This window comes from Engystomops pustulosus, chromosome 2 (genome assembly GCF_040894005.1).
Source record: "Engystomops pustulosus chromosome 2, aEngPut4.maternal, whole genome shotgun sequence".
NCBI classification, from domain to species: Eukaryota; Metazoa; Chordata; class Amphibia; order Anura; family Leptodactylidae; genus Engystomops; species Engystomops pustulosus.
Genome location: NC_092412.1, coordinates 252,297,416 through 252,324,610, shown reverse-complemented (window position 1 = coordinate 252,324,610; position 27,195 = coordinate 252,297,416). Strand labels below are relative to the sequence as shown.

The window sequence follows — 27,195 nt, the reverse complement described above, 5'->3', positions numbered from 1 at the left end:
AGACAGGGGACATCCTCTACACCTAGAGGAGAGGTGGTTCTACCATTACCATAGACAGGGGGATCCTCTACACCTAGAGGAGAGGAGGATCTACCATCACCATAGACAGGGGCATCCTCTACACCTAGAGGGGAGGAGGTTCTACCATCACTATAGACAGGGGGCATCCCCTACACCTAGAGGAGAGGCGGATCTATAATCACCATAGACAGGGGGCATCCTCTACACCTAGAGGAGAGGAGGTTCTACCATCACCATAGACAGGGGGCATCCTCTACACCTAGAGGAGAGGCAGTTTTACCATCACAATAGACAGGAGGCATCGTCTACACCTAGAAGAGAGGAGGTTCTACCATCACCATAGACAGGGGGCATCGTCTACACCTAGAGGAGACGAGGTTCTACCATCACCACAGACAGGGGGCATCCTCTACACCTAGAGGAGAGGAGGTTCTACCATCACCATAGACAGAGGGCATCCTCTACACCTAGTGGAGAGGAGGCTCTACCATCACCATAGATAGGGGCATCCTCTACACCTAGAGGAGAGGAGGTTCTACCATCATCATAGACAGAGGGCATCCTCTACACCTAGAGAAGAGGAGGTTCTACCATCACCATAGACAGGGGGCATCCTCTACACCTAGAGGAGAGGTGGTTCTACCATCACCATAGACAGGGGGCATCCTCTACACCTAGAGAAGAGGAGGTTCTACCATCACCATAGACAGGGGGCATCCTCTACACCTAGAGGAGAGGAGGTTCTACCATCACCATAGACAGGGGGCATCCTCTACACCTAGAGGAGAGGAGGTTCTACCATCTCCATAGACAGGGGGCATCCACTACACCTAGAGGAGGTTCTACCATCACCATAGACAGGGGGCATCCTCTACACCTAGAGGAGAGGCGATTCTACCATCACCATAGACAGGGGACATCCTCTACACCTAGAGGAGAGGAGGTTCTACCATCACCATAGACAGGGGTATCCTCTACACCTAGAGGAGAGGAGGTTCTACCATTACCATAGACAGGGGGCATCCTCTACACCTAGAGAGGAGGTTCTACCATCACCATAGACAGGGGGCATCCTCTACGCCTAGAGGAGAGGAGGATCTACCATCACCATAGACAGGGGCATCCTCTACACCTAGAGGAGAGGAGATTCTACCATCACCATAGACAGGGGACATCCTCTACACCTAGAGGAGAGGAGGTTCTACCATCACCATAGACAGGGGACATCCTCTACACCTAGAGGAGAGGAGGTTCTACCATCACCATAGACAGGGGGCATCCTCTACACCTAGAGGAGAGGTGGTTCTACCATCACCATAGACAGGGGGCATCCTCTACACCTAGAGAAGAGGAGGTTCTACCATCACCATAGACAGGGGGCATCCTCTACACCTAGAGGAGAGGAGGTTCTACCATCACCATAGACAGGGGGCATCCTCTACACCTAGAGGAGAGGAGGTTCTACCATCACCATAGACAGGGGGCATCCTCTACACCTAGAGGAGAGGAGGTTCTACCATCACCATAGACAGAGGGCATCCTCTACACCTAGAGGTGAGGAGGTTATACCATCACCATAGACAGGGGACATCCTCTACACCTAGAGGAGAGGAGGTTCTACCATCACCATAGACAGGGGGCATCCTCTACACCTAGAGGAGAGGAGGTTCTACCATCACCATAGACAGAGGGCATCCTCTACACCTAGAGGTGAGGAGGTTATACCATCACCATAGACAGGGGGCATCCTCTACAGCTAGAGGGGAGGAGGTTATACCATCACCATAGACACGGGGCATCCTCTATGCCTAGAGCAGAGGTGGTTCTACCATCACCATAGACAGGGGGCATCCTCTACACCTAGAGGAGAGGAGGTTATACCATCACCATAGACAGGGGGCCTCATCTACACCTAGAGGAGAGGAGGTTCTACCATCACCATAGACAGGGGGCATCCTCTACACCTAGAGGAGAGGAGGTTCTACCATCATCATAGACAGGGGGCATCTTCTACACCTAGAGGAGAGGAGGTTCTACCAGGTTCTACCGACAGCCACACCCTCGATTTGTGTCGCATGCAAGCTGGCGCCGATGCGCCGCAATCCGATCGTGTGCGCCAAAAACCCGGGGCAATTTAGGGCAAATCGGAAAAAATTGTGAAACCAGGTGGTAATGAGTATGACGGACCCTTAGTAAATATGCCCCAAAGTGTCTTGCAGGCAGCATGTTATAGAGCAGAAGGAGCTGTGCAGATTGTACATAGTGCCTTGCAGGTGATGTGTTATGCAGGAGCGGGATTGTATTGTAATTCATCTTGTTTTATTCTATCATTTAGTTGGAGTCAGAGAAGTCGTCTGTAAGAGTCCATCAGACCTCAGGATCATCGTAGACCCTCCGGAGATAAAAACACAACAATCGGAATTAGATGGAGTCTTCATTCAGAAAGTCCGATGGCTCAATGATCCCTTATCCCCGATGTGCAGCTTCCAGCTACAAGAGAAAGCCAAGAGCAAAAGAAGTGTCTCAGGTGAGAGGCGCCAGACCCAAAGTACATAACTGTCCAGGTGGAGAGAACAGATCCTTTACCTTATCGGAGCTGATGAATCATTGCATCATATGACTGGGGGGACAGGAATAATGCTGGTGTACAGAAGAGATCCTGCCCCTTAGTCACAGCAGGGAGGTCCAGCCAAGTGGTGCCTGTACCCCTATGGTATACTGTGGTGACTGAGGGGCAGGAGCTCTGAAGTAAAGCTAAAACTAGAACCCTCCAATGATGCTGTACCAAAATGTAATGCATTAGGCCACACATAAACTTTTACTGTGTTTTTTTGGTTTTCTGAAGAATTTTCCATAGAGTGTGAAGCATCCGGAGCCCATAAACCTACAATAACCTGGACTGATGAAGGACGTCCCATAAGTAGAGAAGAGAAGGAGAACATCACAGGAGACGTCATCACCGTCACCAGCACCCGGCGCCATGCGAGGTCCACATTACCCAAAGACAAGAATATAACGTGTCATATATCCTACAACCAAAGTACTGGAGGTATGGAAACTAGGACTGGATACAATAGGAAGAAACTATTACTATAGCAACGAAGCAGATACATCATGTCCAAACTATAATCCCACAGAATTAATCCAGAAGGAACCAAAACACCCGTAAGCTTAGTGTCAGTTGAGTAAATAGGTCACCCCGGCCCTTCCTGACCCTGTTCCATGTATCATCCATAACATGTGATATTATTACACTACAGACATCCCGGCCCTTCCTGACCCTGTTCCATGTATCATCCATAACATGTGATAATATTACACTGCAGACATCCCCACCCCTCCTGATCCTGTACCATGTATCATCCATAACATGTGATATTATTACACTGCAGACATCCTGGCCCCTCCTGACCCTGTACCATGTGTCATCCATAACATGTGATTTTATTACACTGCAGACATCCTGGCCCCTCCTGACCCTGTACCATGTATCATCCATAACATGTGATTTTATTACACTGCAGAAATCCTGGCCCCTCCTGACCCTGTACCATGTATCAGCCATAACATGTGATATTATTACACTGCACACATCCCTGCCCCTCCTGACCCTGTACCATGTATCATCCATTACATGTAATATTATTACACTGCAGACATCCTGGCCCCTCCTGACCCTGTACCATGTGTCATCCATAACATGTGATATTATTACACTGCAGACATCCTGGCCCCTCCTGACCCTGTACCATGTATCATCCATAACATGTGATATTATTACACTGCAGACATCCTGGCCCCTCCTGACCCTGTACCATGTATCATCCATAACATGTGATATTATTACACTGCAGACATCCCAGCCCCTCCTGACCCTGTACCACGTATCATCCATAACATATGATATTATTACACTGCAGACATTCCGGCCTCTCCTGACCCTGTACCATGTATCATCCATATCATGTCATATTATTACACTGCAGACATCCTGGCCCCTCCTGACCCTGTACCATGTATCATCCATAACATGTGATATTATTACACTGCAGACATCCCGGCCCCTCCTGACCCTGTACCATGTATCATCCATAACATGTGATATTATTACACTGCAGACATCCCGGCCCCTCCTGACCCTGTACCATGTATCATCCATAACATGTGATATTATTACACTGCAGACATCCCGGCCCCTCCTGACCCTGTACCATGTATCATCCACAACATGTGATATTATTACACTGCAGACATCCCGGCCCCTCCTGACCCTGTACCATGTATCATCCATAACATGTGATATTATTACACTACAGACATCCCGGCCCCTCCCCTGACCCTGTACCATGTATCATCCATAACATGTGATAATATTACACTGCAGACATCCCGGCCCCTCCTGACCCTGTACCATGTATCATCCATATCATGTGATATTATTACACTGCAGACATCCCGACCCCTCCTGACCCTGTACCATGTATCATCCATAACATGTGATATTATTACACTGCAGACATCCTGACCCCTCCTGACCCTGTACCATGTATCATCCATTACATGTGAGATTATTACACTGCAGACATCCCGACCCCTCCTGACCCTGTACCATGTATCATCCATAACATGTAATATTATTACACTGCAGACATCCTAGCCCCTCCTGACCTTGAACCATGTACCATTTATAACATGTGATATTATTACACTGAAGACATCCTGACCCCTCCTGACCCTGTACCATGTATCATCCATAACATGTGATATTATTACACTGCAGACATCCTGACCCCTCCTGACCCTGTACCATGTATCATCCATTACATGTGAGATTATTACACTGCAGACATCCCGACCCCTCCTGACCCTGTAACATGTATCATCCATAACATGTGATAATATTACACTGCAGACATCCCGGCCCCTCCTGACCCTGTACCACGTATCATCCATAACATGTGATATTATTACACTGCAGACATCCCAGCCCCTCCTGACCCAGTACCGTGTATCATCCATAACATGTGATATTATTACACTACAGACATCCCGGCCCCTCCTGACCCTGTACCATGCATCATCCATAACGTGATATTATTACACTGCAGACATCCCGGCCCCTCCTGACCCTGTACCATGTATCATCCATATCATGTGATATTATTACACTGCAGACATCCCGACCCCTCCTGACCCTGTACCATGTATCATCCATAACATGTAATATTATTACACTGCAGACATCCCAGCCCCTCCTGACCTTGAACCATGTACCATTTATAACATGTGATATTATTACACTGCAGACATCCTGACCCCTCCTGACCCTGTACCATGTATCATCCATAACATGTGATATTATTACACTGCAGACATCCTGACCCCTCCTGACCCTGTAACATGTATCATACATAACATGTGATAATATTACACTGCAGACATCCCGGCCCCTCCTGACCCTGTACCATGTATCATCCATAACATGTGATATTATTACACTGCAGACATCCCCGCCCCTTCTGACCCTGTACCATGTATCATCCATATCATGTGATATTATTACACTGCAGACATCCCGGCCCCTCCTGACCCTGTGCCATGTATCATCCATAACATGGGATATTATTACACTGCAGACATCCCGACCCCTCCTGACCCTGTATCATTTATCATCCATAACATGTGATATTATTACACTGCAGACATCCCGGCCCCACCTGACCCTGTACCATGTATCATCCATAACATGTGATATTATTACACTGCAGACATCCCATCCCCTCCTGACCGTGTACCATGTATCATCCATAACATGTGATATTATTACACTGCAGACATCCCAGCCCCTCCTGACCCTGTACCATGTATCCTCCATAACATGTGATATTATTACACTGTAGACATCCCAGCCCCTCCTGACCCTGTACCGTGTATCATCCATAACATGTGATATTATTACACTGCAGACATCCCTGCTCCTCCTGACCCTGTACCATGTATCACCCATAACATGTGATATTATTACACTGCAGACATCCCGGCCCCTCCTGGCCCTGTACCATGTATCATCCATAACATGTGATATTATTACACTGCAAACATCCCGGCCCCTCCTGACCGTGTACCGTGTATCATCCATAACATGTGATATTATTACACTGCAGACATCCCGGCCCCTCCTGACCCTGTACCATGTATCATCCATAACATGTGATATTATTACACTGCAGACATCCCGGCCCCTCCTGACCCTGTACCATGTATCATCCATAACATGTGATATTATTACACTGCAGACATCCCGGCCCCTCCTGACCCTGTACCATGTATCATCCATAACATGTTATATTATTACACTGCAGACATCCCGGCCCCTCCTGACCCTGTACCATGTATCATCCATATCATGTGATATTATTACACTGCAGACATCCCGACCCCTCCTGACCCTGTACCATGTATCATCCATAACATGTAATATTATTACACTGCAGACATCCCGGCCCCTCCTGACCCTGTACCATGTATCATCCATAACATGTGATATTATTACACTGCAGACATCCCCGCCCCCTCCTGACCCTGTACCATGTATCATCCATATCATGTGATATTATTACACTGCAGACATCCCGACCCCTCCTGACCCTGTACCATGTATCATCCATAACATGTGATATTATTACACTGCAGACATCCCGGCCCCACCTGACCCTGTACCATGTATCATCCATAACATGTGATATTATTACACTGCAGACATCCCGGCCCCACCTGACCCTGTACCATGTATCATCCATAACATGTGATATTATTACACTGCAGACATCCCGGCCCCTCCTGACCCTGTACCATGTATCATCCATAACATGTGATATTATTACACTGCAGACATCCCGGCCCCACCTGACCGTGTACCGTGTATCATCCATAACATGTGATATTTTTACACTGCAGACATCCCGACCCCTCCTGACCCTGTACCATATATCATCCATAACATGTGATATTATTACACTACAGACATCCCAGCCCCTCCTGACCCTGTACCATGTATCGTCCATAACATGTGATATTATTACACTGTAGACATCCCAGCCCCTCCTGACCCTGTACCGTGTATCATCCATAACATGTGATATTATTACACTGCAGACATCCCGGCCCCTCCTTACCCTGTATCATGTATCATCCATAACATGTGATATTATTACACTGCAGACATCCCTGCTCCTCCTGACCCTGTACCATGTATCATCAATAACATGTGATATTATTACACTGTAGACATCCCGGCCCCTCCTGACCCTGTACCATGTATCATCCATAACATGTGATATTATTACACTGCAGACATCCTGGCCCATCCTGACCCTGTACCATGTATCCTCCATAACATGTGATATTATTACACTGTAGACATCCCGGCCCCTCCTGACCCTGTATCATGTATCATCCATAACATGTGATATTATTACACTGCAGACATCCCATCCCCTCCTGACCCTGTACCATGTATCATCCATAACATGTGATATTATTACACTGCAGACATCCCAGCCCCTCCTGACCCTGTACCATGTATCCTCCATAACATGTGATATTATTACACTGTAGACATCCCAGCCCCTCCTGACCCTGTACCGTGTATCATCCATAACATGTGATATTATTACACTGCAGACATCCCTGCTCCTCCTGACCCTGTACCATGTATCATCCATAACATGTGATATTATTACACTGCAGACATCCCGGCCCCTCCTGACCCTGTACCATGTATCATCCATAACATGTGATATTATTACACTGCAGACATCCCGGCCCCTCCTGACCCTGTACCATGTATCATCCATAACATGTTATATTATTACACTGCAGACATCCCGGCCCCTCCTGACCCTGTACCATGTATCATCCATATCATGTGATATTATTACACTGCAGACATCCCGACCCCTCCTGACCATGTACCATGTATCATCCATAACATGTAATATTATTACACTGCAGACAACCCGGCCCCTCCTGACCCTGTACCATGTATCATCCATAACATGTGATATTATTACACTGCAGACATCCCCGCCCCCTCCTGACCCTGTACCATGTATCATCCATATCATGTGATATTATTACACTGCAGACATCCCGACCCCTCCTGACCCTGTACCATGTATCATCCATAACATGTGATATTATTACACTGCAGACATCCCGGCCCCACCTGACCCTGTACCATGTATCATCCATAACATGTGATATTATTACACTGCAGACATCCCGGCCCCTCCTGACCCTGTACCATGTATCATCCATAACATGTGATATTATTACACTGCAGACATCCCGGCCCCACCTGACCGTGTACCGTGTATCATCCATAACATGTGATATTTTTACACTGCAGACATCCTGACCCCTCCTGACCCTGTACCATATATCATCCATAACATGTGATATTATTACACTACAGACATCCCAGCCCCTCCTGACCCTGTACCATGTATCATCCATAACATGTGATATTATTACACTGCAGACATCCCGGCCCCTCCTGACCCTGTACCATGTATCATCCATAACATGTTATATTATTACACTGCAGACATCCCGGCCCCTCCTGACCCTGTACCATGTATCATCCATATCATGTGATATTATTACACTGCAGACATCCCGACCCCTCCTGACCCTGTACCATGTATCATCCATAACATGTAATATTATTACACTGCAGACATCCCGGCCCCTCCTGACCCTGTACCATGTATCATCCATAACATGTGATATTATTACACTGCAGACATCCCCGCCCCCTCCTGACCCTTTACCATGTATCATCCATATCATGTGATATTATTACACTGCAGACATCCCGACCCCTCCTGACCCTGTACCATGTATCATCCATAACATGTGATATTATTACACTGCAGACATCCCGGCCCCACCTGACCCTGTACCATGTATCATCCATAACATGTGATTTTATTACACTGCAGACATCCCGGCCCCTCCTGACCCTGTACCATGTATCATCCATAACATGTGATATTATTACACTGCAGACATCCCGGCCCCTCCTGACCCTGTACCATAGATCATCCATAACATGTGATATTATTACACTACAGACATCCCAGCCCCTCCTGACCCTGTACCATGTATCGTCCATAACATGTGATATTATTACACTGTAGACATCCCATCCCCTCCTGACCCTGTACCGTGTATCATCCATAACATGTGATATTATTACACTGCAGACATCCCGGCCCCTCCTTACCCTGTATCATGTATCATCCATAACATGTGATATTATTACACTGCAGACATCCCTGCTCCTCCTGACCCTGTACCATGTATCATCAATAACATGTGATATTATTACACTGTAGACATCCCGGCCCCTCCTGACCCTGTACCATGTATCATCCATAACATGTGATATTATTACACTGCAGACATCCTGGCCCATCCTGACCCTGTACCATGTATCCTCCATAACATGTGATATTATTACACTGTAGACATCCCAGCCCCTCCTGACCCTGTACCGTGTATCATCCATAACATGTGATATTATTACACTGCAGACATCCCGGCCCCTCCTGACCCTGTATCATGTATCATCCATAACATGTGATATTATTACACTGCAGACATCCCTGCTCCTCCTGACCCAGTACCATGTATCATCCATAACATGTGATATTATTACACTGTAGACATCCCGGCCCCTCCTGACCCTGTACCATGTATCATCCATAACATGTGATATTATTACACTGCAGACATCCTGACCCCTCCTGACCCTGTACCATGTATCATCCATAACATGTGATATTATTACACTGCAGACATCCTGACCCCTCCTGACCCTGTACCATGTATCATCCATTACATGTGAGATTATTACACTGCAGACATCCCGGCCCCTCCTGACCCTGTACCATGTATCATCCATAACATGTGATATCATTACACTGCAGACATCTCGGCCCCTCCTGACCCTGTACCATGTATCATCCATAACATGTGATATTATTACACTGCAGACATCCCGGCCCCTCCTGACCCTGTACCATGTATCATCCATATCATGTGATATAATCACACTGCAGACATCCCGACCCCTCCTGACCCTGTACCATGTATCATCCATAACATGTGATATTATTACACTGCAGACATCCCGGCCCCTCCTGACCCTGTACCATGTATCATCCATATCATGTGATATAATCACACTGCAGACATCCCGACCCCTCCTGACCCTGTACCATGTATCATCCATAACATGTGATATTATTACACTGCAGACATCCCGGCCCATCCTGACCCTGTACCATGTATCATCCATAACATGTGATATTATTACACTGCAGACATCCCCGCCCCTCCTGACCCTGTACCATGTATCATCCATATCTTGTGATATTATTACACTGCAGACATCCCGATCCCTCCTGACCCTGTACCATGTATCATCCATAACATGTCATATTATTACACCGCAGACATCCCGGCCCCACCTGACCCTGTACCATGTATCATCCATAACATGTGATATTTTTACACTGCAGACATCCCATCCCCTCCTGACCCTGTACCATGTATCATCCATAACATGTGATATTATTACACTGCAGACATCCCGGCCCCACCTGACCCTGTACCATGTATCATCCATAACATGTGATATTATTACACTGCAGACATCCTGGCCCCTCCTGACCCTGTACCATGTATCATCCATAACATGTGATATTATTACACTGCAGACATCCCGGCCCCACCTGACCCTGTACCATGTATCATCCATAACATGTGATATTATTACACTGCAGACATCCCGGCCCCACCTGACCGTCTACCGTGTATCATCCATAACATGTGATATTTTTACACTGCAGACATCCCAGCCCCTCCTGACCCTGTACCGTGTATCATCCATAACATGTGATATTATTACACTGTAGACATTCCAGCCCCTCCTGACCCTGTACCATGTATCATCCATAACATGTGATATTATTACACTGCAGACATCCTGGCCCCTCCTGACCCTGTACCATGTATCATCCATAACATGTGATAATATTACACTGCAGACATCCCAGCCCCTCCTGACCCTGTACCATGCATCATCCATAACATGTGATATTATAACACTGCAGACATCCCCGCCCCTCCAGACCCTGTACCATGTATCATCCATAACATGTGATATTATTACACTGCAGACATCCCCGCCCCTCCTGACCCTGTACCATGTATCATCAATAACATATGATATTATTACACTGCAGACATCCCGGCCCCACCTGACCCTGTACCATGTATCATCCATAACATGTGATATTATTACACTGCAGACATCCCGGCCCCACCTGACCGTGTACCGTGTATCATCCATAACGTGTGATATTATTACACTGCAGACATCCCGGCCCCACCTGACCGTGTACCGTGTATCATCCATAACATGTGATATTTTTACACTGCAGACATCCCATCCCCTCCTGACCCTGTACCATGTATCAACCATAACATGTGATATTATTACACTGCAGACATCCCGGCCCCACCTGACCCTGTACCATGTATCATCCATAACATGTGATATTATTACACTGCAGACATCCCCGCCCCTCCTGACCCTGTACCATGTATCATCCATAACATGTCATATTATTACACTGCAGACATCCCGGCCCCACCTGACCCTGTACCATGTATCATCCATAACATGTGATATTATTACACTGCAAACATCCCAGCCCCTCCTGACCCTGTACCATGTATCAGCCATAACGTGTGATATTATTACACTGCAGACATCCCGGCCCCTCCTGACCCTGTACCATGTATCAGCCATAACGTGTGATATTATTACACTGCAGACATCCCGGCCCCACCTGACCGTGTACCGTGTATCATCCATAACATGTGATATTTTTACACTGCAGACATCCCATCCCCTCCTGACCCTGTACCATGTATCATCCATAACATGTGATATTATTACACTGTAGACATCCCAGCCCCTCCTGGCCCTGTACCGTGTATCATCCATAACATGTGATATTATTACACTGCAGACATCCCGGCCCCTCCTGATCCTGTACCATGTATCATCCATAACATGTGATATTATTACACTGCAGACATCCCGGCTCCTCCTAACCCTGTACCATGTATCATCCATAACATGTGATATTATTACACTGTAGACATCCCGGCCCCTCCTGACCCTGTACCATGTATCATCCATAACATGTGATATTATTACACTGCAGACATTCTGGCCTCTCCTGACCCTGTACCATGTATCCTCCATAACATGTGATATTATTACACTGTAGACATCCCGGCCCCTCCTGACCCTGTACCATGTATCATCCATAGCATGTGATATTATTACACTGCAGACATCCCGGCCCCTCCTGACCCTGTACCATGTACCATCCATAACATGTGATATTATTACACTGCAGACATCCCAGCCCCTCCTGACCCTGTACCATGTATCATCCATAACATGTGATATTATTACACTGCAGACATCCCAGCCTCTCCTGACCCTGTACCATGTATCATCCATAACATGTGATATTATTACACTGCAGACATCCCGGCCCCTCCTTACCCTGTACCATGTATCCTCCATAACATGTGATATTATTACACTGCAGACATCCCAGCCTCTCCTGACCCTGTACCATGTATCCTCCATAACATGTGATATTATTACACTGCAGACATCCCGCCCCTCCTGACCCTGTACCATGTATCATCCATAACATGTGATATTATTACACTGCAGACATCCCCGCCCCTCCTGACCCTGTACCATGTATCATCCATAACATGTGATATTATTACACTGCAGACATCCAGGCCCCTCCTGACCCTGTACCATGTATCATCCATAACATGTGATATTATTACACTGCAGACATCCTGACCCCTCCTGACCCTGTTGTGATTACAAGCTAAGGTGTAAATGGATAACTACAAAGATCTTGGCAGCAGCTGCCTGATACTGATTGCTAAAGCTAAGTTCTTCACCAATTATCTTATCCTATAAACAGCGCCGGATTAGGGTTGGTGGGGGCTCCTGGGCGCAAAACATGGTGGGGGTCCCCAATTGAATGTAGTCCAGACAGGTAATGGCAATCGCTATATACTTCTCCCCAGCAATAACTATATACAGTCTCCCCAGGAATCACTATATACAGCCTCCAGTATTGACTATATACAGCCCCCAGACATCACTATATACAGTTCCCAGCAACCACTATATACAGCTCCCCCAGCAATCACTATATACTTCTCCCCCAGCAATCACTATATACAGCTCCCTAGCAATCACTACATACAGCTCCCCCAGCAATCACTATATACAGCTCCCCCAGCAATCACTATATACAGCTCCCCCAGCAATCACTATATACTTCTCCCCCAGCAATCACTATATACAGCTCCCTAGCAATCACTACATACAGCTCCCCCAGCAATCACTGTATACAGTTTCCCCATCAGTCACTGTATACAGTGCCCAATAATCACTATATACAGACCCCCAGCAATCACTATATACAGCCTCCCAGGCAATCACTATATACTTCTCCCCCAGCAATTACTGTATACAGCTCTCCAAGCAATTACTGTATACAGCTCCCAGTAATCACTATATACAGTCCCCAGTGATAAATATATACAGCTCCCCAGCAATCATTATATACAGCCCCCCAGTAATCACTATGTATAGCCCCCAGAAATAACTATATAAGGCACACAAACAGTACGTATATACAGTCTCAAAGCATTAACTATATACAGCCCCCTATAATATCTATATACAGCCCCCCTATAAAAACTTTATACAGTCAGGGCAGTTACACTCTGCGCTGCCATCTTTGTTTATATAAGATTGTCTTTGGCAGAGCACGGGGCTAGGTTATCCTCAGTGTAATAATATGACATGATATAGATGATACATGGTGCAGGGTCAGGAGGTAAAATGATAGCTACCAGTGTATATGTGTGTATTATCCTTGGTCACTTATAATGACCAGATTTCTCTCCTCTCTTTTAGATACTTCCAGTGGACAAGAAGAAGATAAAAGAAAGACTGGTATAACTTGTATATTGTACGGTGTAAGGGTACATTCACATGGCTTTCCCGGACCGGATAACGGACGAGCAGAGGGTCGGGCGGAGGAGCAGGGAGGGGTGAGCGCTTTTCACCCCTCCTCCCTCCGTCATGGGAGCCATAGAGGTCTATGGGGAAATCATGTGACCAGATCACTGCCCCGGTACGGCCATGTGAATGAGCCCCATTGTTTATTACACGGGGGGCTTTATCCTCTCATCAGATCCTTTTACACTGCAAAGGTTGAAATTTGCTGGTGTTAACCAGACATTACATAGATTACAGGGAACCCGTCACCTACATAAAGGCCTATAAGCTGTATTACATGGAGCAATACTATGTGCAGCGCCGCCTGGCGTAGGAGCTAGTGGTCGGTGCTTGCTATGGCGCATGTGTAGTGCCCTCTGTGGAACTGCCCGGGGACACACATGGCAGCAATGTACTGGCAGGTGCAGCGCACATGTGCACTAATTCCCTAAGGAAGCTGAGCGGTGCTGAGGAGGCGGGGTCTAGCTTGACTGGATAACTATGCTCCCCGCCTCTGTGACTCGATATCTCATCTAAACTCAAGTTTTTTGGGACAATCCTCTTCTGTGACTAATGTAGCTAGAAGGGTAAAGTCACATCAAGGAAATAATATTGTTGGTCCGCAAGAGTGATCTACCGGATACGTAGTGATTATCTCTACCTATGGAGCCTGCTGATTGCAGTCTCTGTCGGTATTCGATTGGCTTAGCACGTATGGGCTAACACAGTAACGTCACAAAAAGAGGCTTTATAGTTTCACGTACAACCGGAAATGTGTGCACTTAACCTCAGCACCCCTGAAGACACCACAGAGGCAAAAAATATGGGGGGGGGGGAGGGGCTATAGTGCTATAGCGGTTTTATTTAGAAGCACATTGGGGCACATTTACTAAGGATCCGTTGGACACATTTCCGTTTTGCCCTGAATTCCCCCGGGTTTTTGGCGCACCCGCTCGGATTGTGGCGCATCGGCACCGGCTTGCATGCGACAATAATCGGGGGGCGTGGCCGTCGGACAACCCGACTGATTTGGACAAACCGCGGAATTTAAAAACCAAATTGTGTTGCAAGATCAGCACTTACATGCACCGGGAAGAAGAAGGTGGACTCCGGCGGACCTCAGCGGGGGAAGAAATTGGACGCACAATCTTAGTGAATCGCGGCAGCTCTGAATCCTCGTCGGACATTCTGGATCAGCGGCGTCAACGGGACGGGTAAGTAAATGTGCCCCAATGAGTGTCGGTACAAAAACGCAAAGGTTGGGATTGTTGTGCTCTGTATACTACCCTCGGAGGGGATATAATGGGGGCCCATAGTACATGACTGTGATATATTGTGCAGTTATAAGCAAACAATTGAAACAATAGGTAAAATAGTAACAATGTTTATATAAATAGAAGTGGTTTCTGTAATGGAGCAGTGACCCCCTGGTGGACGCCTCTCAGTACAGCACAACATATCTCCCACTACAGCAAAAGTGGTGATCACATGACCTGCCAAGGCAGGTGCAGGACATGTGATGTGGACATGTGACCGGCGGCCATCTTTTCTGTCCTGTGTCCTGTGCGGAGGAAATCACAGGACTGATTAAAGGGCCAGTAGCATTTTAATTCTTCATTACAGTCTTATGTCCAAAGCATTTTTCTGCTAAGGGGAGCAAAATTTTAATTAACTAATTACATACTATCTTATATTTTAAGGACCCATTTGTACATGAATTATGCTGATTCCTGGAAGATCCCTTTAATTATATAATAATTAATAATTATATGTCTTCATTATCTAGATCTCTGTCATGCGAAAAATATGGACTTCAACATCTTTAGGATCATAATTCCTTCCATTGCCGTGTTCCTCTTCATACTGGGCTTTGTTATGTACTGGCACTTTTCGAAAAAGTAAGTGACCCTCATATACTGCATTGTGTGGTGGGTGTATTATGGTGCACGTGGGCAAAAAACTATAAGCCCCCTTACTGTGGTAACCTCCTTATATTTGTTATCCATGGCTGCCTCCCTTTTAAAATCAACTTTTATAATTATTGTTAGCAGCAGATTATGCAGAACACTCTCCAGTAGTGGAATAGTAAAAAGGAACTTTATTTATGAACAGAACTCAGAGAATTTCTCAGCATACAGGATAACATGTCTGTCCTGCTATCAGTCCATCTGCAGCAAGCATGGAGAGATGTCTGTGCTGTCTCTTCCTGTCTCAGAGAGTTTCTTTTTTTTTTTTCTTTGACAGCCTAACTTTATTAACATTTACAATATCCCTAGACAAAGGCTCATACATGTAATACATACAAAAGTAGTTGTTGCATACAGTATTATTATTCCAACACCCCCACTCAACAATTACTTATCCAGTCAGTCCCATCATGTTCCTGAAATCTTCAAACTTGGTTCTTGGCAATGGCTTTGTCATGGCATCCGCTATCATCTTGTCAGTTTCGCAGTAGACAAAGTCAATGATACCTCGTTCCACTAAATCACGCAGGTGGTGATGTCTTACATCAATGTGCTTGGTCCTGGCATTGATCCTTTCACTGCTGGCAAGTTTAATACATCCTTGGTTGTCTTCATAAATCGTAACAGGTTGAGTTGGAGTTTCACCAAGATCCTCTAATAGTTGGTTCAACCAAATTATTTCTTGACTTGCATGAGCCGCCGAAATGTATTCTGCCTCTGTAGATGATAACGCAACCGACACCTGCTTTCTGCTTGACCAAGAAATTGGACTTTCTCCCAATTTGAACAAGTAACCACTTGTTGACTTTCGATCAGTTAAATCTCCAGCCCAGTCTGCGTCCACGTAGGCTGTGAGCTTTAGATCACCGTTTGCAGATATCCTTAGATTCATATCTTGAGTCTGCTTTAGATATTGGAGGACTCTTTTAACAGCATTCCAGTCTCTTTGACGTGGCTTACTTACACGTCGGCACAAAATGCCCATTGTCGCTGTGATATCAGGGCGAGTAGTAGTGGCTATGTACAGCAGTGCCCCCACTACTTTTCTGTAGCTCTCATTACTAGGTAGTAAATCATCTTCTCCTTCCAACTTCAGGTAAGATGGATCCATTGGTGTTGAAGCGCCTTTGGCTTCTGACATCCCAAACTGGTTGAGAACTGAGACAATTTAGGCTTTCTGGTTAAGAAACTTCCGTCATCTTCTCTCTGGATCTGGATTCCTAGATAATGTGACACATTTCCAAGGTCCTTTGTTTCAAAATGTTGGTTCAAAATTGTTCCTACCTTTGTAATTTCAGCTTCTTCTTGATGAGCTATGATAACATAATCAACATACAGAAGAACGTACATCCACTTATCTGCTATACATTTTGTGTATAAACACGGATCAGCTTGACTTCTTGTAAACCCCTCTTTCAGTAGAACATCATTCAGTTTAGTGTTCCACGCTCTTGCCGATTGTTTTAGGCCATAAAGAGATTTTTGCAGTTTACACACAAGGTGTTCTTCTCCTTTCTTAATATAACCTTCTGGTTGAGACATATAAACCTCTTCTTCTATGTCACCATTTAGAAAAGCCGTCTTAATGTCAAAATGTCTCACTTTCATGTTTTGCACAGCTGCTACGGACATTAACACTCTAAATGTTGTTTGTTTAGCAACTGGAGAAAATGTAGCATCATAATCTTCTCCATATTTTTGCAAGTACCCTTTTGCAACTAATCTTGCCTTAAATCTATGCACTCTACCATCAGAGTCATACTTGGTTTTGAAAACCCACTTACATCCGATTGCTTTCTTACCCTGTGGTAGCTTGGTAATCTTCCATGTCTGAAGCTGTTGAAGGGATTCCATCTCTTCATCTGCAGCTTTAATCCATTTCTGCTTTTCATGGAGTGGCAGTTGTTGCATCTCATCCCATGACTGAGGCTCTGACTCACAAAGTGTCTTCACTATGTAGGACAGTCGTTTAGCTGGAATACCTTTGTTTGATCTGTTGGATCTCCTGACTGATGGTTCAGCTGGTATTACAGTCTCTTCTTCAGTAGCTTGAGAGCTGATCCACACTTCAGTGTCTTCTTCATTGTTTTCTTGAATTTGTGACTGTTGCTTAAGTGGAATGATTGGAGTAACTTCATGAAATTTGAGTGATACAGAGTTCTCATCTATCACTATATCTCTGCTGATTGTCACCTTGTTGGTCTCTGGGTGCAGGATTCTGTATCCTTTTTGAGTTTCACTGTAGCCTACCAGGATTCCTTCCTTTGCATGAGCTTCCCACTTTGTACGCTTTTCCTTAGGAACATGCACAAATGCTTTACTTCCAAATATTCTTATGTGCTTTAGTTCAGGCTTCCTATTATTCCATAGCTCATATGGAGTTTTCTTTGTAGCTTTCCCTGGTAATCTGTTTTGAAGATAGCAAGCGGTCATTATTGCTTCTCCCCAATATGTTGTTGGTAGCCCAGCATCAAACAGCATACTTCTTCCACTTTCACAAAGAGTTCGGTTCTTTCTCTCTGCTATACCATTCTGTTCTGGGTGGTATGGTATGGTGGTCTGGAATACGATTCCATTTCTTTTTAATATAGCTTGTGTCTTACCACTTGTGTATTCCGTTCCATTGTCAGCACGTAGTATCTTTGGCATTCTTCCAAATTTGTTGGATATTTCAGCTATGTACTCTTCTAGTTTCTCTGCAACTTCATCTTTGCTGTGAAGCAAATAAACAATTGTATATCTAGAATAATCATCAATAAATGTCAGAAAATATCTCTTCTTTCCAGGTGTTTGAGTACTCATTGGGCCACACACATCTGTATGAATCAAGTCCAGTGGCTGTGCTGATGTAATGGTACTGTGTTTAGGAAATGATTTCCTTGTCATTTTACCTTTAAGACAACTAGTACATTTCATCTTTTGACTGCATTGGTCAATTGTAACGCCCTTAGCAAGCTCTTCCTGAACTAGCTTTCTTATTGCTTCTGGGTCTCTGTGCCCAAGACGCCTATGCCACACATGGATGCAATTCTCATGTTGTTCTTGTTTGACAGTATAAACAGCCTCTTGGTGTTGTAACTGGTACAGTTCATCTTTGATTTTTCCTTCTGCAAGAGTATAACCCTCTCTTGTGATGATGCAGTTGTCATCCTTAAAAGTAACTCCATTCCCTTCTCTTGTGAGTTTCTTCACTGATAACAAGTTGCTTTCAAGACTTGGAACATAGAGAACATCCTTTTACTTGGATCTTTCTGGTTTCTGTTGGAGAGCCTTGGCAGTGGAGGCAGCCATCTCCTATTCCTTCTGAAGTTATATACTGACCATTGGCTAGGATTACTTTTTCTGATCTGCTTTGGTTTAGCTTAGAAAAGAAACTTCAGCTATTTGTCATATGACTTGTAGCACCAGAGTCTATACACCATACATGCCTCGCTGATCTGCCTGTACTTGTATTCAATGCTGATTCAACACACACAGGGTCCTTTTCTTCTTTAATAGCACTTCTGGCCTTCTGATTATTCCCTTTTCCTTTAAGCTGATTCATTTTTGCTTTCCAGACTCTGCAGTTTGCCTTTAAGTGACCGGGTTTCTTGCATACAAAACATTCACGTGTTTCCTTTATATGACTCTTCTGTGTTGTATAGTCCTGCGTCTGTAATGCAGATTCTGCGCTGGACACATCACTGCTGCTTGCACTCTCTGTTTTTCTCTTGTACTCATCCACAAGTTTGCCTTTAACATACTCTAATGTGAGCTCATCATCCGGCCGTGCATCCAGTGCGGTGACAAGCGTGCCATAGCTTTCTGGGAGACCGCTGAGTAACAGTGCAGCAACATGGAAGTCTTTTATGTCTTCTCCTATACCGCGCAGGCGCTCCACTATTTCTAGGGTGTCTCTGATGTAGTCCTGCATATTCTGACCCTTGCTTAACTTAGACTGATACAGTTTCCTCATTAGATAAAGCTTATTGCTGAGATTTGTTCTTTCATGCACTTTCTGTAGCTCCTCCCACATGTCCTTTGCAGTGTTACATTTGCATATGTGTACAATCTGGTCATCATCTATACTGAGGGAGATAGTGCTCTGTGCTTTCTGATCCTTCTCTATCCATTCATCTGATGGAGGATCAGGCTTGGGCTCCTGTGTATATTTCCATGTACCTTCTCTTATTAGAAGCATCTTCACCTTGAATTTCCAGGATTGGTAGTTCTGGTTTGTCAGGCACTGAAAACTACAGGATTGCTACTGGAAGCCATCTTATCTTTCTCTTTTATCTTCTTACTGTTCACACTTCACTATTGTACTGTGATACTGCAATACTTGGATACTGGACCCATAACATGTTAGCAGCAGATTATTCAGATCACTCTCCAGTAGTGGAATAGTAAAAAGGAACTTTATTTATGAACAGAACTCAGAGAATTTCTCAGCATCCAGTATAACATGTCTGTCCTGCTATCAGTCCATCTGCAGCAAGCAAGGAGAGATGTCTGTGCTGTCTCTTCCTGTCTCAGAGAGTTTCTTTTTTTTTTTCTTTGACAGCCTAACTTTATTAACATTTACAATATCCCTAGACAAAGGCTCATACATGCAATACATACAAAAGTAGTTGTTGCATACAGTATTATTATTCCAACAATTATGTTATTGAGCTGGAAGGGATCCTGTGGGTGTTCTAGAGCACCTCCATGCTGCAGCTTCACAGGCTGTTACACTGTCTCCCCCTACTCCTGTTCCCTCTCTCTGCCTGATGTAATCTCACAAAGTGGCAGGGGAAAGTGCTCCTGCACAGTGTAACAGCCTGTGAAGCTAAAGCATGGAAGTTCTCTTGTAACATACCCAGAGCCCTTCTGGCTCATTAGCATAATTGTAAAAGTTGATTTTAGAATTAAATAGGCCATGGATAACCAATATAAGAAGATTCCCACAGTCCCGGTTCCTTGGATCTATTAGTAAGTCTCCCTGGTTTATCATGATGGATTTTGAGTTTTACCATATGACCACGAAAATTTTTAGCAGCTTTTTGGTGCCATTACATATAGTTCTGGCAGAATTATTGCTTCAGAATGTAGTCATTTGTCCTGGAACATTTTTGCCTATTTTTTACTCTTTGTTTTTATAGTAAAAAGACGCTGAATTCACCAGAGAAATATAATAACGCGGAAATGGGTCAATTACCCCCAATCGTCAGAAATGTTTATCCCTCATCTGTAAGTTTTAAAAGAATTAAAGGTTTTCCATAATTTAAAAAAAGGAGCCTTCTCCATTCCCAAGTCTTGACATCCTTTAAGTGGTGACCCTCCATGGATCGCGGCACATTCGAGAATTTCTTCTCTAGCTCCCAGAAGTCAGTGCCACAAAGTTTGGTGCTCAATATACTAATTGGGTTCTGTACTGTCACGTGGGTGGTGCCAAGTTGTTTGCTCCAGCTAAGTGCCACCCACCTAATTAGCATATTGAGAATGGTTAGAGCTAGAGGAGGAGCAGAAACGTCAGTTGGAGTTGATGGAGGAGGTGAAGGTTCCGGGGGCTTGTTTGGATCAATTGTCCCAGTCTTTGGTTACATATAATTTATTTATTTATTTTAAGGATGGGGGGAGGGAGGGGTTGATTTTGTTGTGTTTTTTTTTTGTAGTTTTCAACAACAAGACAGGGTTGATTTAGGGTCTTATATTCTAACTGTCATATCAGGGCTTTTCCCTGCTTTGGGACAATTGGTAAATGCCTTGCTGGGTTTTTGCCTTCTTTTGGATCAGTGCATCATAGTTTAATAGGTCTAACATTATCTACTATGATACATCAGTCTATCCCCACCAGTGGTCGGTGGTCGCACATGTGCACTAGAACCGTTTCATTCCCTATATCTATATAAACAGTTTATCAATTTTCTTTTTTTGGACAGATCCCTAAATGTCCTCCCTTATCGTAAATAGGTTATATTTTTTAAAAGGTTAAATAAAATGAACTGATATACAGACGGTCCCCTACTTACGAACACCCGACTTACAGACGATCCTTAGTTACAAACAGACCTTTTTTGGTCATTTACTGTACTTTAGTCCCAGCCTGTAATTAAGATTTACTGTTAATCCTGGTTCTAATGACAACCCAACATTTTTAAAACCCAATAGTCATAGAGATCGAAAAAATTTTTGCCTGGGATTACAACTATAAATGATACAGTTCCAACTTACATACAAATTCAACTTAAGAACAAACCTGCAGAAGCTATCTTGTATGTAACCTGGGGACTGCCTGTATTAGTATAATGGTAGATGTTCTTCACTTGATTTATCCTGATTAAAAATATAATGTTCTTAGGAAAAAAATGGGACCCCAGGAACTGAGATAAAACAAAGAACAAAGTCGCCTGAGGAAAAGAGGGAAGAAAGGAGTCAGCACAACAACCTGTATTCCAGTTATACTCTTATTAACACTGAGGAGGTAGGTACACACGTCACATTACACCAGAGGTAGGTGATCGTAGTGACACCTCATACACCTCAGTACAAAAGTTCTGACTTGTGGGGCGTAAAAAAACTGATATGCAAAAACGGGAAATGATTATAGGGTTAAAGATATTTCCAAACCAAATAGAATAGAGAATCAGAATTTCTCCGTACGGCAAAGAACCCACGGCCAGTGCGGATTTCAGTCACTGGGGGTCATTTACTAAGGGCCCGATTCGCGTTTTCCCGACGTGTTACCCGGATATTTCCGATTTGCGCCGAAAACCCGATGGATTCGGAAAAACACCCGCATTTAAAAAAGGAAATTGTGTCGCGGAGCTTGCACTTACCTTCATCCAGGATAGGATCGTGAACTTCAGTGCATTTCAGGGAACTTCAGCGCAGCAGCGCCACCTTGGGGACGGCGGAGGAACTGCCTTGATGAATCCCGGCCAGACCCGAATCCACCGCAGAGAACGCGCCGCTGGATCGCGAATGGACCGGGTAAGTAAATCTGCCCCACTATGTTACTTGACCTCTGCTGAGAAGATAATTTGATGCTGTGATAAGTTCATGTTAATTTGCTCTTTTATTGTATTTCCAGGAGAAGACTCCGGGTAAACCTACAGTAAGTGTCTCCAATCCTGATTCTATGAGTTATTAGGTCATGTTCCTCGTGACTTGTTTTATTGGATATTTTTGCTCATGTACAGAATATTGTCCTTCAAAAAGTGATATCTCTTCGATCAACGGATTTTCTTTTATTTACTAGAGATGAGAAAATCTTCGATTTGACCATTTTCTTTCAATCAAAGTTTATTTGTCGCTAATTAAGCATTAAAAATGCTATTTTAAGGCTTTGGGAGAGTGTATGTGTGTTTCCATCAATGTATGATGCTGCAATATGCAGATCCTAGTCCTTTTTAGTAGTTAACAGTAGCCAATAGTCACACAGACCCAAGTAACCAATAGTCACACAGACCCAAGTAGCCAATAGTCACACAGACCCAAGTAGCCAATAGTCACAGCCCCAAGCAGCCAATAGTCACACAGACCCAAGTAGCCAATAGTCACACAGACCCAAGTAGCCAATAGTCACACAGCCCCAAGTAGCCAATAGTCACACAGACCCAAGTAGCCAATAGTCACACAGCCCCATGTAGCCAATAGTCACACAGACCCAAGTAACCAATAGTCACACAGCCCCAAGTAGCCAATAGTCACACAGACCCAAGTGGCCAATAGTCACACAGCCCCAAGTAGCCAATAGTCACACAGCCCCAAGTAGCCAATAGTCACACAGCCCCAAGTAGCCAATAGTCACACAGACCCAAGTAGCCAATAGTCACACAGACCCAAGTAGCCAATAGTCACACAGACCCAAGTAGCCAATAGTCACACAGCCCCAAGTAGCCAATAGTCACACAGACCCAAGTAGCCAATAGTCACACAGCCCCAAGTAGCCAATAGTCACACAGACCCAAGTGGCCAATAGTCACACAGCCCCAAGTAGCCAATAGTCACACAGCCCCAAGTAGCCAATAGTCACACAGACCCAAGTAGCCAATAGTCACACAGACCCAAGTAGCCAATAGTCACACAGACCCAAGTAGCCAATAGTCACACAGGCCCAAGTAGCCAATAGTCACACAGACCCAAGTAGCCAATAGTCACACAGCCCCAAGTAGCCAATAGTCACCCAGACCCCAAATGCCAATAGTCACACAGCCCCAAGTAGCCAATAGTCACACAGCCCCAAGTAGCCAATAGTCACACAGCCCCAAGTAGCCAATAGTCACACAGACCCAAGTAGCCAATAGTCACACAGACCCAAGTAACCAATAGTCACACAGACCCAAGTAGCCAATAGTCACACAGACAACAGACGCCAAGTCCCATTTTCTCTAGTAGCAAATAATCACACGGCCCCCAGTATCCAATAGTTGCATTGTCACAAGTAGCCAATAGTCACACAGACCCAAGTGGCCAATAGTCACACAGCCCCAAGTAGCCAATAGTCACACAGCCCCAAGTAGCCAATAGTCACACAGACCCAAGTAGCCAATAGTCACACAGACCCAAGTAACCAATAGTCACACAGACCCAAGTAGCCAATAGTCACACAGACCCAAGTAGCCAATAGTCACACAGCCCCAAGTAGCCAATAGTCACACAGCCCCAAGTAGCCAATAGTCACCCAGACCCAAGTAGCCAATAGTCACACAGCCCCAAGTAGCCAATAGTCACACAGCCCCAAGTAGCCAATAGTCACACAGACCCCAAATGCCAATAGTCACACAGACCCAAGTCGCCAATAGTCACACAGACCCAAGTAACCAATAGTCACACAGACAACAGACGCCAAGTCCCATTTTCTCTAGTAGCAAATAATCACACGGCCCCCAGTATCCAATAGTTGCATTGTCACAAGTAGCCAATAGCCACACAGTTGCCCACAATAGTTGCCCATGCTAGCCAATAGTCACAAAGCCCCCTATAGTCAGACAGTCCAAAGTAGAAAATAGTTCTACAGCCCTCAGTAGTCAATAGCCATGTAGCCCCCAGAAGCCAATACTCATGCATCCCCTAGAAGCCAGTAGTCGTGCAGCCCCATGTAGCAAATGCTCACGGAGCCCTTTCTAGTCAATAGTCACACAGCCCTTAGTTTCCAATAGTCACATAGCCCCCAGTAGCAGTAGTCATGCAGCCTCAGTAGCCAATAGTCACACAGTCCACTGTAACCAATAGCCATGCAGCCCTCCGTAGGTAATAGTCCCACAACTCCCAAAAGCCAATAGTCATGCAGTCCTAGGTTAGCAATAGTCACACTGCTCCTAAAAGTTCAACAACAGGCACATTGTGGTTTGCACTGTGAACCAAGAAATCTACTGAAAAATAAGGGGATAATTTTAATATGTTACTGGTGTTGTAATATGTTCTATGTTAAAGGAAACCTACCACAACGGATCTACCTATTAAGGTAGATCCGGTGGTAGGTGCATCTAACGAATGTAAGGATGGTGCTTTTTAGGGCTAATCCTTTACTCCCCTCTATCTTTTCTAATCTCTAATCAGGGTAATATGCAAATTTTCTAAAGAGGCTACTAGGGCTTGAAGTAGGCGGAGCTGAGGCTACACGGCGCGGCTACTCCACCCCCCAGTAGCCTCATTGATCCTCCTACCCAGACATCTTTAGCGCAAAGCTACAAGGAGCTGCGCACACTAGTCCGCGAAGCAGGAGTTCTGTGCATGTGCAGTAGCTCCGGCTTTGGAGCCGAGATCACGCAGCCGCTGGCCTCTGTTCTGCGCAGAACTCCGGCTTCAGCCCGAGCCTCTGGTGCAGTGAAGCTAAGGTGCACTCATACTTACAAATTAATTGAACAACTTCACAGGTGCTTGGAGAACCCAAGATAAGTCTATAGAGACCCATAGGACAGTAGGGAAGTATAAAAGATTAGAGTAGGGTGTTGTGGACACCGAAGACCGGTTCTCTTTTGAACACTTCATTAAGGCAAATTAGGAAAGGTCTGTGCTGGTTGGTAGGATTCATTAACAAACCACATCTTAATATATGGCAAAAACTGAAGGTTGATGCCAGGGTGGAGTAAGGTAGGTAGAGGCTCCTGTGTGCAAAATCTGGTGGGGGCCCCCTTGGAGACAGTGGTAAGCATTATTATTCTAAATCAGGGGTCTCAAACTCGCGGCCCGCGGGCCAACTGCGGCCCGCGGGACAATATTTTGCGGCCCCCACCTGGTCGCGCTGCATGGAGAGGGCTCACGGGCTGAGCCCTCTCCATAGCCGGTAAGTCTTTTCTGCATATTGCAGCAAAGGCTTACCGGTAACACCCGCGATCGGTGCTAGTCGGTGCTTGTCGTATCACAGTTTGAATGAAGCAATGGTCCAACGCTCCTTTGTCTTCTCCTATAATCTCGGTGAAGTGAATAGAGGACTGGTCACACATGCACATTATTGCCCCATAAATATGGAGGATTCTGAGGCCAGGTAGAGTGGAAGTGTCAGATTATTGAGGATTTGACTGCACATACGTGATTGATGCTCCACTCATCTATGGGGAGCACAAGACCTTTCGTTGCCCATGAAAGTGAATGGAGCAGTGGTCCCTCGTGGCAGCAGTTGGTAAGACATTGGGGGTCATTTACTAAGGGCCCGATTCGCGTTTTCCCAACGTGTTACCCGAATATTTCCGATTTGCGCTGATTCTCCCTGAGTTGCCCCAGGATTTTGGCGCATCGGCGCCGGCATGCACGCGACGGAAATCGGGGGGCGTGCCCGAACGAAAACCCGACGGATTCGGAAAAAACGCCGCATTCAAAAAACAAAAAGTGTTGCGGAGCTTGCACTTTCCTTCACCAGGAATAGGCCTGTGTACTTGAGTGCGTTCCGATGCTCTTCAGCACAGCAGCGCCACCTGGTGGACGGTGGAGGAACTGCCTTAGTGAATCCCGGCCGGACCCGAATCCACCGCAGAGAACGCGCCGCTGGATCGCGAATGGACCGGGTAAGTAAATCTGCCCCATTGGGTATAGGATATATGTGTCTTAGAT

General features: G+C 45.3%; 1 protein-coding gene across 1 annotated transcript in view; it reads left to right on the top strand.

Annotated features, from left to right (window-relative positions):
- The window catches only part of LOC140119628 (uncharacterized), a 128,274-nt gene that overhangs the window by 2,198 nt on the left and 98,881 nt on the right, over positions 1-27,195 (top strand). Inside the window, exons 3-4 of the mRNA XM_072138862.1 lie at positions 2,357-2,548; positions 2,867-3,070. Coding sequence (XP_071994963.1) covers positions 2,357-2,548; positions 2,867-3,070 — 396 coding nt within the window. The remainder of the gene's footprint in view (positions 1-2,356; positions 2,549-2,866; positions 3,071-27,195) is intronic.